Source organism: Sarcophilus harrisii, chromosome 4 (genome assembly GCF_902635505.1).
Source record: "Sarcophilus harrisii chromosome 4, mSarHar1.11, whole genome shotgun sequence".
Classification (NCBI taxonomy): Eukaryota; Metazoa; Chordata; class Mammalia; order Dasyuromorphia; family Dasyuridae; genus Sarcophilus; species Sarcophilus harrisii.
In genome coordinates this window covers 311923882-311937431 of record NC_045429.1, presented here as the reverse complement: position 1 = coordinate 311937431, position 13550 = coordinate 311923882, and the positions used below count along the sequence as shown (strand labels likewise).

The following is a 13550-nucleotide window of genomic DNA, read 5'->3' as shown; positions in this document are numbered from 1 at the left end:
ATACAGGGAATGTTTGTCCTGTCATCTTTATATCAAAGCCCTGAACAACTACAAATAAGGGTAAAGGAGTTGATTTTGTTCCTTCAACAGAAATCTGAGATCCTACATACCCATCCACTTTCCAGAGAAGCAAGTTTAAGTTTTTAATCAATTCCTTAAACATTTATTTCTTGCTGCCTAGAACTATATAATATCAGATGCTCAGAAACAGTCCAGAGTTTGAGTTTGTTTTTGCATATGTATCAGATAAAGTTCTGGAACTTTAAATATAATTACAATATAATCTAAGTTTCACAGGCAGCTTGTTGGCACAGTGGATAAAGTGCTGGTGTTTAAAGTCAAGAATACCTGAGTTCAAATTCAGTCTCAGATATTACTAGCTTTGTGAACCTGAGAAAGTCCCTTAACCTCTTTCAGGGGTCCTCAAACTTTTTAAATAGGGGGCCAGTTCACTGTCCCTCAGAATGTTGGAGGGGCAGACTATAGTAAAAATAAAAACTTTGTTTTGTGGGCCTTTAAAGAAACTTCATAGCCCTGGGTGAGGGGGATAAACGTCCTCAGCTACCGCATCTGGCCGTCAGGCAGTAGTTTGAGGACCGCTGCTTGGTTTTTCTTACTTTTAAAATTTGTATGATAATAGTATCTATCTCCTGAGGTTGTTTATCCTGAAGATAAAATAAAACAATATTTGTAAACCTCTTTGTACACTCAATATAAATGCTTGCTGCTATTGTTATGTGATACAATAAATAGATTCTGAGCCTGGAGTGAGAAAGATTCATTTTTGTGAGTTCAAATCTGACCTTAGACATTAACTGTTTGACTCTGAGCAAGTCACTTAACCCTGTTTGCCTCAGTTTCCTCATCTGCAAAATGAGCTGAAAAAGGAAATGGCAAACCACTCCAGTATTTTTGCTAAGAAAACCCCAAATGGGATCACTGAAGCAGTGGAAACCATTAAACATTTATGGTAATTCCAAAGAACTGATCCTTGGATGATAAGTTTTGGGGACTTCTGCTCCCCACCCCACCAAAAAAAAATCTATGCGTGTTCTTCCTAGTATCAGGAAAATTGGTTGAATCTCAGATCCCAGTGGTCTGTTGGATACATACATATTAGAGTAAAATCTAAGTATCAGCTTATTTTCCAAGTCTGCTCCACTAATATCCTTCTCCAATACCTCATCAAGGAAGAGGAAGATAAGTAACAGTGGCTTCTTGAAGACCAAATAAGTGAAATGCAAACTCCAAGAATTGAGTTTATTAGAAAGTTAGTTTGGTTCTTAGAGCAGGAGTTTTTCATTCAAGTCCTATCTCTGACACATACTGGCCCTGGTGACCCTGGGCAAATTATTTAACTTCTCAATGCCCTAAGCAACTCCATGAGATTCTAAATTGCAAAAAATGTGCTAAGTTAGCAAAGTTTCCTTATCTGGTAGTTCCCTATACAAATAGAAATACAGGCTTAGTCCCTTTCCCTAAACCTGTCACATTTTTGGCTTATGTCTAAAGTCTCACCAAAATGTGGGCAACAAAATCCTTTCTAGAAAAGGTATTTAGTATACAACGTGGGCAGCAAGTATAGGGACCTCAGCTAAACTCTACCACCACAGAAAATGCTGATGACACAAAAGACTAGAAGATAAGCACAAACAAACACAGAAAACATTTAAACATCTCCAATTGCTCATTATACTTTTTATGCTCTCCACAAATGATAAAAACATCTTTGTGGGACTTGGAAAAAAATGTTTCATTTTCATCTCAGACCTACTATTCAAGCAACTCCCAAGAACCAGGTAGGACTCTGGCCACTCCTCCTGGACATTAGCTCTCTATAGTCCTTCAGCTCCAAAACCTGATAAAGGTCATTTCCTCTGAGAGGGCTGTCATGGAGATCATTTCCTGGGACAGCTGGACACCCAATTCAGGAACTCTTAAATTCACAAGATAGCTACCTAAGTTGGCAAAATCAATTTCTCAAGATCGTTAGCTAGTCATTGGTCTACATTATGTCAAGTCAACAACAATTTTTTAAATGTTCATCATGTGCCAGGCACTATGCTAACTGTGGGAAATACAAATGTAAGCAGAAAGATAAAAAGTGAAAATAGTGGGGAGAAGAGAGAAGAAACATATAGGACAGAAGCATGGCTCTTCATTTCGCATTAGCTGTTTTTTGTTGTTTCCCTACTCGAGAACATACCTCCTCCAGAATAAGCTCATAACCTGAACACTCATCATCATGGAAATTGATTCAACTTTTATTCTCAGCACCATCTCACTACCTTGGTTTTTATCTTTGCCTCTATCACTATTTAGCCTTAATCACTGACTGGGTACAACTTCAGTCAAACTGAGACCTTTGCTTAAAAAGACCAAGATCTCCCACTGCATCCAAGGCCATCTCCAATCTCCTGATCTATATCTGGCCACTAGACCCAAATGGCTCTAGAGGGGAAAGTGGGGCAGGTGACTTTGCACAGCCCTCCCTCTTTTAAATCCAATTCACTTGCATTTCATGTAATCACCTCCCTGATGTCAGGAAGAAAGAATAAACAACAACCTCTGTCTGTAGCCAACTGAAGGATGGAACAATAAACTCCTCCCAAAGCCCCCAGTATAGAAAGCTCAGCATTTTCCAGCTTATCTAATTTCTTATCAATTACTTTTCCCCTATGTTGGGTACACTCTAGACCATTTCCTTCCCTCATCCACTCCTCCCAACACCTCTCCATGCTTTTTAGCTTCCTTTTGTATATTGCCTTCACCTATTCAATTGTAGGCTCATTGAGGATAAGGATTATTTTTCTTATTTCTATTCCCCTTAGCGACCTCAATGTGTGGCACATAGTAGGCACTTAATAAATATTTATGTTCAAAGATTCATGAGTGCAACCTCAAGACAAATGAAGACAAAGCCTTAGAGTTCACTACATAATAAAAGTTCTAGGAAAAACCAGCCAATCAAAGAGGATTTAGGGTCAGAAAGTACTTCCAGTGATTGATGTCCAGGTGCAAAGGGGATTTCTTAGAAAAGAGGTTTATATGGGATGGCAGAGAAAGTCTAGCAGGGATCCTCAAACTTTTTAAAAAGGGGGTCAGTTCACTGTCCCTCAGACTGTTGGAGGACCGAACTATAGTAAAAACAAAAACTTTGTTTTGTGGGCCTTTAAATAAAGAAATTTCATAGCCCTGGGTGAGGAGGATAAATGTCCTCAGCTGCCGCATCTGGTCCATGGGCCGTAGTTTGAGGACCCTTGAAATCAGGAATATATCCTAGAGAGGAATGAAGCTATGGCTGGTCTGGGCAATGTTCTTAAAATGAAAGTTCTGGGAGAAAGCAGACAATCAAAAAAGAAGCCACAGGAGCAAAGGGTACTTTTGAAGAGAGAAGAAAAAAAAAAAGTTATTTAAAGGCTCAGTAAGAACTAGACAAACACACTTTTTCCTTATCATGTATTTATTTATAGCTGCTAAGGCCACTGGGGGGAGAATCTCCCTTCATTAAGGATTCTAAGAGAAAGCATTGGAAGAGAATCACAGTATGGATTTAGAGCTAGAAGGAACTAGAAATTATATAGAAATTTCTTAAACTGTGAGTCACAACAGGGTCTCAAAAATTAATGGGAGGTCATGAAATAATGATTTATTATCAGTAAATGTTTGGTTTGTATAATTTTATATACCTGTATATCTGGACCATGTAAAAATTTCTCAGGCAAAAAAAAGGTCATGAGTGGAAAAAGTTTAAGAAGCCCTGATCTAGACCAACCTCCTCATTTTATAAAAGATACTGAAAATCAGAGAAATTTGTCCACTGTCAGCTGAGTAAGGTAACATTTAAACTTTTTAAATTTAGCATACTTTTCAGTGAACCATGCACACACACACACACACACACACACACACACACACACACCCTTTTTCTGAAAACTACTGAGAAAAAGATCTCTGTCCAAGTGTCCATGTTCTTAAAACTCAGTAACCTGTTTAAAAGCAGCATGAAAGGAACCAGTAATGGATGTGGAATATTAAAAAGAGAGAATTGAGAATTAAAGAGAGAGAATCTGAGGAAAGGATAAGTGGAGGTGAAATCAAGAACTGGGTTCAGCTTCCAAAAGAAATTCCCTGGTATGTCCAGCTGTGAACTACTTTATCTAACTGATGGAATAAGTATTGGTCTAAGAGTAAGAGGCATAGGCCTCAGTCCCCTCCATCATTTGAGTAACTCCCTCTACATACATGAGCTGAGCTGACTTGAAGTTTTCTGATCTCTAAAATGGGTCTAATAATTAGCAAATTTACTTTGTTGTGAGTCTTAAATAATAGCCAGCATCTATGTAACACTTAACATGGTACAGTGAATAATTGAGTTCCAAGTCAGGTGTTAGAAAGACTCATCTTCATGAGTTGAAGTCTGGCCTTTGATACTAGCTGTGTGACTCTGAACAAGTCTCTGAGCCTTGTTTGCCTTAGTTTCCTCATCTGTAAAACAAGCTAAAGAAGGAAGTGGCTAACCCCCCAGTGTCTTTGCTGAGAAAATCCCAAATGAAATCACAAAGAATCAGACGTGACAGAAAAATGACCAAACAATAACAATATAGAGCATTTAAGGCTTCCAATTAGCTTATAAATATCATCTCATTTGCTCCTCACAACAACCCTAAGATGTAGGTGCTGTTATTAACCTCATTTTACAGAGAAGAAAACAGGTACTCAGAGGTAAAATGATTTGCCCAACTAGTAAGTGCCTGAAGCTGCGTTTGAACATAAATCTCTAACTCCAAGTCCAGTATTCTCTCTACTACACAGTCTAGTTGTCACAAATTTCAAATGAGGTAATGTATAGAAATCCCTCTGTTAATATAACTTTGTTATCCATTCCCTTTGTAGATCAATCAATAGGTATCTGTGCACTTACTATGTTCTAGGCATATAGACAAAAATTGTTTCCTTGGGGATCTGACATTCAGAAACCCTCCCCACCATTGTTTCATTCAGTGCTATACAAATATAAGCTATCTTCTTCATCATCAACATGAGCACTATTGGGGCAGCTAAGTGGTGCAATGGAGAGCACCAGTCCTGAAATCAGGAGGACCTGAGTTCAAATCAGACACTTAATACTTCCTGGCTATGTGACCTTGAGCAAGACATTTAACCCCAATTGCCTCAAGGGGAAAAAAATATGACCACTCTGGTATGATAATAAGAACTGGTATTAGAATCAGAAGAGACGCAAATTCAAATTTCATTTCCAACACTTCCTGCTTGTGTTAAAGAGTCACTTCATTCTCTATAGCCTTATCTATAATATGGCAATAAGAGTATCTACTATTCCTACCTTACAGAGTTGTGAAGACAAAGAAGTGTTTTGAAAGAATATATTGCAAACCTTTAAGTTCTTATATATCATTTCCCAAAAATCTTGTGGTAGTTTTAAGCTATTATAGTCTAAAACTTTCCTAAGACTTTTGGGAAACCAGATATAAATCCCAACTATTACTTTTTTCCTCATCTTAGTTTTCCATGGAATTCCACTAGGCTACATCCAAATCTATCTTCATGAGGATATATGAAAACAGGAAAAGTTATGATATAGTTCTCCATATTCTGCCACGTAATCCTCCAGATGCCTAGCACTCTCCTGATTTCTTAGAGTTTGTAACCACCCATTTCCACCTTCACCATTTCAACTCCCTCCAGGCCAGGACATCATACCCAAATTCTCTGCCCCATGAAAATGTACCTCTTCCAAATCTCTTTCCCTGGGGATCCTACTCTTACCTAAGTAATAATAAATGGTGTTGAGTGAATCAGAAAAAATTATCCTATTATATAATACATTGGCCAGTAAGCTGGCGATGGTAGGCACTTCAGAAATCTTCTAGTCCAATTCCTGAATTTTACAGAAGAGAAAACTGAGGTTCATTGAGGAGAAATGATTTACCTACATTCACAAGACCAGTTGATTAACAAGGCCAAGTACAGAATCCAAAGCTCCTGATTCCCTACATGATGCTCTTTTCATTATAATATACTGTCTCTAATAAAAGCTTTGGCCCAAATAAAATGTTTTGTTTTATTTTTAAGGAATACTGTGAATGTTAGGAAATTCTAGCCCTGGAACAAGCCAATGGTGAAGATATTTTTGCTTGGAGAATTGGGGAAGGAGAGGTTCTCTATCATTCCCATTTCATCCCACACAGATTGCTCCCCTACTCCACCTACACTTAGGACTCTCCTATTTAGAAGTATTCAGTTTCTAGTAATCAAGCCCTTTACTTTGGCCTCAGCAATGCAGTTATAAGTTTCCCCCAAATCTCCGAGACATGTTAAAGACTTTAGCTTTAAAAAGCCCAAGTCTACCACTTCATTCAGGGCCATCCCCAGTCATTCTGATCTATGTCTTGCCACCTGATCCAGATGGCTCTGGAGGAGGAAATAAGGCTGCTGACCTTGCACAACCCTCCCGCACTTAAATCCAACTCACTTACATGTCATGGTATTACCTCCCTGATGTCAGGGCCCTCTTTGAGAAAGGACAAACAACATCTGGAAGTACTAGCCATTGGTTACTTCTGAGAAATCAAAATGAAACCCAAATGGGAAACCATATGTATTTTATTTTGCCATAATTCAGTCAACTCCCACATGTTCACTGTGTATTCCCTTTTGTTGAATATTTTAAAATGTAATAAGAAATAGTTATCCACCTCTTGTTCTTCTTCCTCTCTCCTTCTAGTGAACAATAAAAGAAATACAGAAATAAATTTCAGAGATTAACATGAAGCATTGGGATGAGAGAGAAGATACAGCTGCAAAAAACAAGCCATTTTCTACCCCATTCTTCATCACCCTCCCAAGGACACTCTTCAGGAAGATGCACACAGGAAAAGTATATTGAAATATATAGAAAGAGAAATATATATATATATATATATATATATATATATATATATAACTTTCAATGAAATGTTCTAAAAAATTGATTAAATGTGATAAGTTGAAATGAGAGACTGCCAGAAACAATGTTCTGTAATAGTATTTTGTGAGCCCATAATGGGGAATAATGAAATGTCTTATTAAACTGATTAAATGTGATAAATTGGAATGAGATGAAGCCAGAAACAATATTCTGTGATAGTATTTTGTGAGACCATCGGTGAGAATATGTGATATCTCTAAAAACTAATAATAATAATATTATGTTGTGTATACTTGGGCCTATTACTAGAATTTACTCCTAGTCACTCACCTTGAGTGGATTCATTCTGCCAGTGACTTTTTCTCCCTGACCAGAAGTAGAAGCCCAAGCATGTATCCCTAATTTGACTCCTCCCTTAGGTTTTATCTGAATTACTATCATTTTCCTTAGTCTCCCATAATGATGCCCCTAACTAGTCTAAAATTTCTCTAAGATAAAGTGTCTTTAATGATGATCTTGGTCCAAAAGGTGTAATTTGACCAAATTATAATGAAACACTTAACCATCTCCACTGTGGCAGCAACACAACTCACACTGAACTCCCTTTGCTTTCTCCTTCATGTCCCCTTCATTTTATTGCCTTTCTTTCTCCAACATGCACTACACTACCACAACATCTCCTGATACTTGGTTCTATCTTTGTACATTCTTTTCTTTTGCTAACAAAATAATGATCTTGAAGATGCAGAAAATAAAAATCTCTTAAGGATCTCAAGGTTGGAGAAAGTATTTGAGTAGTAATAAGTTATAAGTCAGTAAATCAATAAATATTTAAGTGCCTACTATGTTCCAGGTACTATATTAAACATTGTATATAATTGTATATAATGTTGGCTAGAGTATAAGCAAGAATTGAAAATTCTGGCTTTTTCTTGAAATAGTTTATTCAAAAATGAACCTGGAAGTATTTAAGAATTCCTCATAAAAATTTCCATAGAGGAAACCCTCAGCATTCCCAGAGAGTTCTAAAATAGACACCAATATAATTATTTCTTAGTTGTTCTTAGATACTAAAAATACTGACAAAAAATACCCTGTAACATAATATATTTTACTACACATACCTGATCCTGGTCCCACCCTACAAACTAGAATGTGAGACTTAGAGATAACAGAGAAGTGAGTTCAAATCATACCTCTGATCTATTCTATTCTATTGCCATCTATTCTATTCTAGCTCTATATTTTGGGGGAAATCTCTTTGAGCCTTTTTAATCTGTAAAATTATAGTTGACATATAGTTAATTATGTTTTGCCAGGACCTTTATATACAATGTCACATTTCATCCTCAAAATAACTCTATGAATTTGGCACTCCAATATTATTAAACTTGTTTCATAAAGCAAAAAAAAGGTTCACTGAGATAATGTGAGCAAAGTGCAATATAAATTTCAGATATCATCATCATTATCATTATCATCTGCCAATGGATACAGGACTAGAAGCAACTGTGTGATGTTCTGCTATCTCTAAATTCAGTGATTTTTTCACTGCTTCCAACACTGCCTCTCCAAAAATAGGAATAATAATTCATAAAATCATATACCTAGATCTGGAAGGGACTTCATCTAGTTCAGTGTTTCTCAAACTGTACTACAAGTAACCCTGAATAACTCAATTTTTGCAATGTACCTAAAGGCATTAAAGTTAAGATGTAAAATAACTGAAATAAAAATTAATAGATGATTAAATCAAAATAATAATTTTAGAGAATTTGAATACAAATGTTTTTATCTAGAGCATACTTGGAGTCCTTTTCTCATAAGGTGATTGTGGGGTTTAAATGAAATCATTTGCACAAAAAAATGCTTAATGGGCGATATCAATGAGCCAAGGTCATTTGTTATTTCCTTTGCCTGACAGAGAAAAACAGGGACAGATAAGAGTTCAAAGGAAGATAAATTAACTTTTCTGAGAAGCAACAAGGTCAACAATAGAAAAAAATTACAAAGTAGGCAAAGTTTATTTTTGAAGCCCTCCCCACCTTCTTCTTTCTTTCCACCCTCCTGGAACCCTCTTTCTCCTCCCCTAAAAGGTTCTGTCCCCTTTTTGGTTTTACTACCAAAAGTTACACCATGCTGGCTTTTCCCTCCCTCAAAAAGACTTATCTTCCAAAATGACCTGTAGTTTCTTCCTCTTCTCCCTCATCAATTTCTGACAAATTCCCATCTGGGCCATCCTTAGGAACTATTGTACCAGTCACTATTCTGCCAAAGTTAAGTAGTAGCTAGGCAATGTCTCAGGAAAACTCCAGACCAAAAAAGGAAAAAAAAAAAAAAAAAAAAAAAAAAAAAAGAAAAATGGAATGAGAATTATTTGTTCTTAGTTTTAATATATGTTTAAACACATTGCTAAAATACTGTAAAATGGAGGGTTTTTTTAAGTTTCCTAGGAATAGTTGAGCAAGATTAAATAATTTAACAGTTAACTGTTAACTAGAACCACCTATATATAGTGATTATTCAAATCTCTTCAAATCCCCATTGCTATAACACCCTTCCTTTCTCTAACTAGAAAACTTCACTTCCTACTTTGTTGAGATTATTGAAACCCTCTATAATGAAATATTTTCTCTCTCATCTTCTTCTATTTTCTCCTCCTTGACAAGATTCATTCTTCTGAGTGCCTAATCCCCTCTCCCTCTCTTCTAAAACCTTATTCCATCCCTTCTCGCTTATCCTTTCTCTTTATCTTCCTCTACATCAACTCTAGAAAAAAATGTAACTTCTAACCTTCCCATATCGTAAAAAAATAAAACCCCCATCCATCCCATTATTTTTTTAATAATTATAACTTTTTATTGACAGAGCCCATGCCTGGGTAATTTTTTACAACATTATCCCTTGCATTCACTTCTGTTCCGACTTTTCCCTTCTCTCCCTCCACCCCCTCCCCCAGATGGCAAGCAGTCCTATATATATGTTAAATATGTCACAGTGTATCCTAGATACAATATATGTGCGCAGAACCGAACAGTTCTCTTGTTACACAGGAAGAATTGGATTCAGAAGGTAAAATAACCCGGGAAGAAAAACAAAAATGCAAACAGTTTACATTTCCCAGTGTTCTTTCTTTGGGTGTAGCTGCTTCTGTCCATCAATTGGAACTGAATTGGATCTTCTCTTTGTTGAAGAAATCCATTTCCATCAGAATACATCCTCATACAGTATCATTGTTGAAGTGTATAATGATTTCCTGGTTCTGCTCATTTCACGTAGCATCAGTTCATGTAAGTCTCTCCACGTAGCATCAGTTCATGTAAGTCTCTCCAAGTCTCTCTGTATTAATCCTGCTGGTCATTTCTTACAGAACAATAATATTCCATAACATTCATATACCACAATTTACCCAACCATTCTCCAGTTGATGGGCATCCGTTCATTTTCCAGCTTCTAGCCACCACAAAAAGGGCTGCCACAAACATTTTGGCACATATAGGTCCCTTTCCCTTCTTTAGTATCTCGTTGGGTATAAGCCCAGTAGTAGCACTGCTGGATCAAAGGGTATGGACAGTTTGATAACTTTTTGAATCCCATTATTTTTATTTAATCTTTAATTACTTTTTATTTTACTATTACTTAATCCCCCTATTCCATCAAACTATTATTTCTTTCTTTTCCCCTTCACTGCTAAATTTCTATTTTTAAAAAAAAAAAGTAGTTTCCATTATTTATGGATATATAGACTTAGAAGGAATTTAGTGGTCATCTAGTCAAATTTCCTCATTTTTTAAATGAGGAAACTAAATCATAGAGAACAATTGTCCAATTGTCCTCTTGGCCAATTGAATTCAGCTTCGCATAGTCTGATTTTCATCTCACTTCTCTAGTGAAACTGCTTTTTCCAAGATCATAAATAAATTCTTAATTGCCAAATCAAAAAACTTTTTCTTCCTTGATCTTTCTGTGGCACTTAATGGCCTCTTTAATAGATCTCCCCATTCTCCTCTTAACAGGTTAACTATTCATTCTTAGGCTTATTAAATGATTCATCAACTCCTCTAGACCCTTAAGTATGGGTATTTGCTTAGGTTTTGTCTGCTACTCTCTTCTCTCTCTGCACTCTTGATCTTAATAATATCATTCCTTTTTTATGACTTATTTATCTCCTCCAGATGATATGTATATAGGATGATTTCAGGGAGGTGCAATCTGGGACTAAAAGTCAGGAGGTAGACAGACAGAGACAGAAAGATATCAAGAGAGAAAAATCCCTTTGTCAACAGGTGCTCCATCTTAGCTTTCCAAATGACTGTGAAGTATCTTCAATGTTTTTCTACGATCTGAGGTTCAAAATGTATAAAAGACCTTACAGACAGACAGAGACAGACAAACATGGAGAGTCCCTTGTCATCATGTGTTCCTGTCTCGTCTTCACAACTAACTACTGGGTATTTCCACTTAGATGTCCTACTGACACCTCAGACTCAACTCAACAGATTCAACTCAACATGTCTAAAATACCTCATTATCTTATCTCCCACCAAAAAAAAGGGGGGGGGGGAAGGAAAAGAAACTCCTGCCCCACCTCCCAATTTACCAATTCACCTGGATGATACTACTATCTTTTGAATTACCATGATCAAAGCTTCAGAACCATGTTTGATTCTCTCCTCTTGTGGAGGGAGTTTAACAGTTAAGTAACAGTTCTGTGGATAAGGGCTGGGACATAGAATCAGCAAATCCAGAATTCAAATTAGCCCTGGACACATGCTAGCTATGTGCCCCTGAGCAAGTTACTTAACCTCAGTTTCCTCATCTATAATGCTGAAGTGAGGATCAAATGAGATAATAAAATTATAAAGTACTTAACACAGTGCCTATCACTTACTTTTTAATAAATACTTGTTCCCTTAGAATTGGGTCTTAGAAAATGTCCTTCATTTAATCCATAGAGGAGACATATACTCCTCAACTGTTCTTGTACTTTAAAAATACCTTTCTACTCTTGTTCTTGCCACTAACCTAATAAAAAAGATAGTTCTATTTCTAAAAATACAGATTAGCCTACCCACATGACCAATGGAAATAGAAGCTAGTCTTTGTTCCTAGGTACTTCTTCGAGTTTTAAAAAAGGGAAGATTTCTTTCATTCTGGCTCCTGAAGCCATCATTGAGGGAGGAGTCATCCCTACAACTACCAATACCAACTGCCAATCCACTTGCAGGTAGGTAAGCCCAAGAGTTTCAGGGATAACAGTGATTCCCCAGACCATTGGGAATAGCTCCCACAGCCCTCATCCAAGGAAAAGACTCAAATATGACCATTGTTAGACATTGTTAGACACTTCTGCTTTAGAATGTCAAATATGACCAATGTTAGAGAAAGGAAAAGGGGAGAAAAGGTTTTATTTTATATTTATATATATATTTACTTTATATATATAAACATATATATGTATTACTTATATTTTCCTTTTTGCCATATCTTCAAAGTTAATATCTCTTTGTCAAGTCCAACCAATGTTACTTGGCTAAATGGATCTGAAGTTAATAGTTAGTCATATTAGTAGGAGAGGAGGTAACAATACCCAGGATGGGGACTTGACCCAACAGCATTATGAAAATTCATGCCCTTAAGAATACTAGTAAAGGTTACTATCAGGGATAAAGTGCTGAAGTTAAAAAATCCAGAGTTCAAATCTAACTCTAGCCTCTTACTAACTTTGTGACCCTGGCTAATCTCAACTTCTGTCTGCTTCAGTTTCCTCTTCTGTAAAATGGGTGTAATAATAGCACCTACTTCCCAGGATTGTTATGAGAATCAAATGAGACAATATTTATCAAGTATTTGGCACAGTATCTAGCACACTACAAGCATTTAAAAAATGCTTATTTCCTTCTTTGGAACCCTGAGGGAGATGATGTAGCTACTCTGACTCTAAGCTAGTAAACTCAGAGAGGATACTCACTGCAAATTAAAGAAATCTTCCTTTGAACATGAGTATGTCTATGTCTTCTGTCTTCCTTTGGTATACTTTTACTAGGTTGCTATAAGCAACAAGTGGTCTTTTTACCAAAACAGTTATTGTGTAATTTGGCCAGAAAAGCCAACATAAAACTCTGGAGGAGGAAGCTGACAAGATTGTTTTCCTTCAAGGTCCAAGACCCCGGGGGTGAAACTGAGATAGTCTTTTGATACATCAGAGGCCATAGCTCCCAAACCATCTTTGGAAATATCTACATTTTCCCCCTCTAATTAACCAGTTGTTCCAGTGCTGGTTTATCCCTATTTCCCCCTGAGCTGGCGGGTTCCTGAGAAGTGGAGTTCTTGTTTTGCTTCTGCTTCATGCAGATTCCTCATGTGGAATCCAGGAGAAAAAAAATCCCTTTAATCATTTCCTTTGCTTGTGGGAGGGTTTCTCAATTTAAATCTGTATTGTCTGAATGTACCCTAAGAGTCTGTAAAATCTGAAGCATGATTCCTACTATTGCTAATAAAAACACATTGTCAGACCCCTTTCAATGAACAATGTCTTAGACTGGATAGAAGTATATCCCCAGCAGACAGTCTCATACACCAAGCATCTTTTGGGTAAAGTGATCTGCAGACTTAGAAA

At 36.7% G+C, this 13550-nt stretch overlaps 1 protein-coding gene across 1 annotated transcript in view; it reads left to right on the top strand.

Annotated features, from left to right (window-relative positions):
- LOC100932963 (WD repeat-containing protein 49-like) overlaps positions 1 to 6922 on the top strand; it is a 119128-nt gene extending 112206 nt beyond the window's left edge. The window contains exon 22 of the mRNA XM_031965700.1: positions 6749 to 6922. Coding sequence (XP_031821560.1) covers positions 6749 to 6751 — 3 coding nt within the window. The 3' untranslated portion in view covers positions 6752 to 6922. The remainder of the gene's footprint in view (positions 1 to 6748) is intronic.
- The last annotated feature ends 6628 nt before the right edge of the window (positions 6923 to 13550 follow it).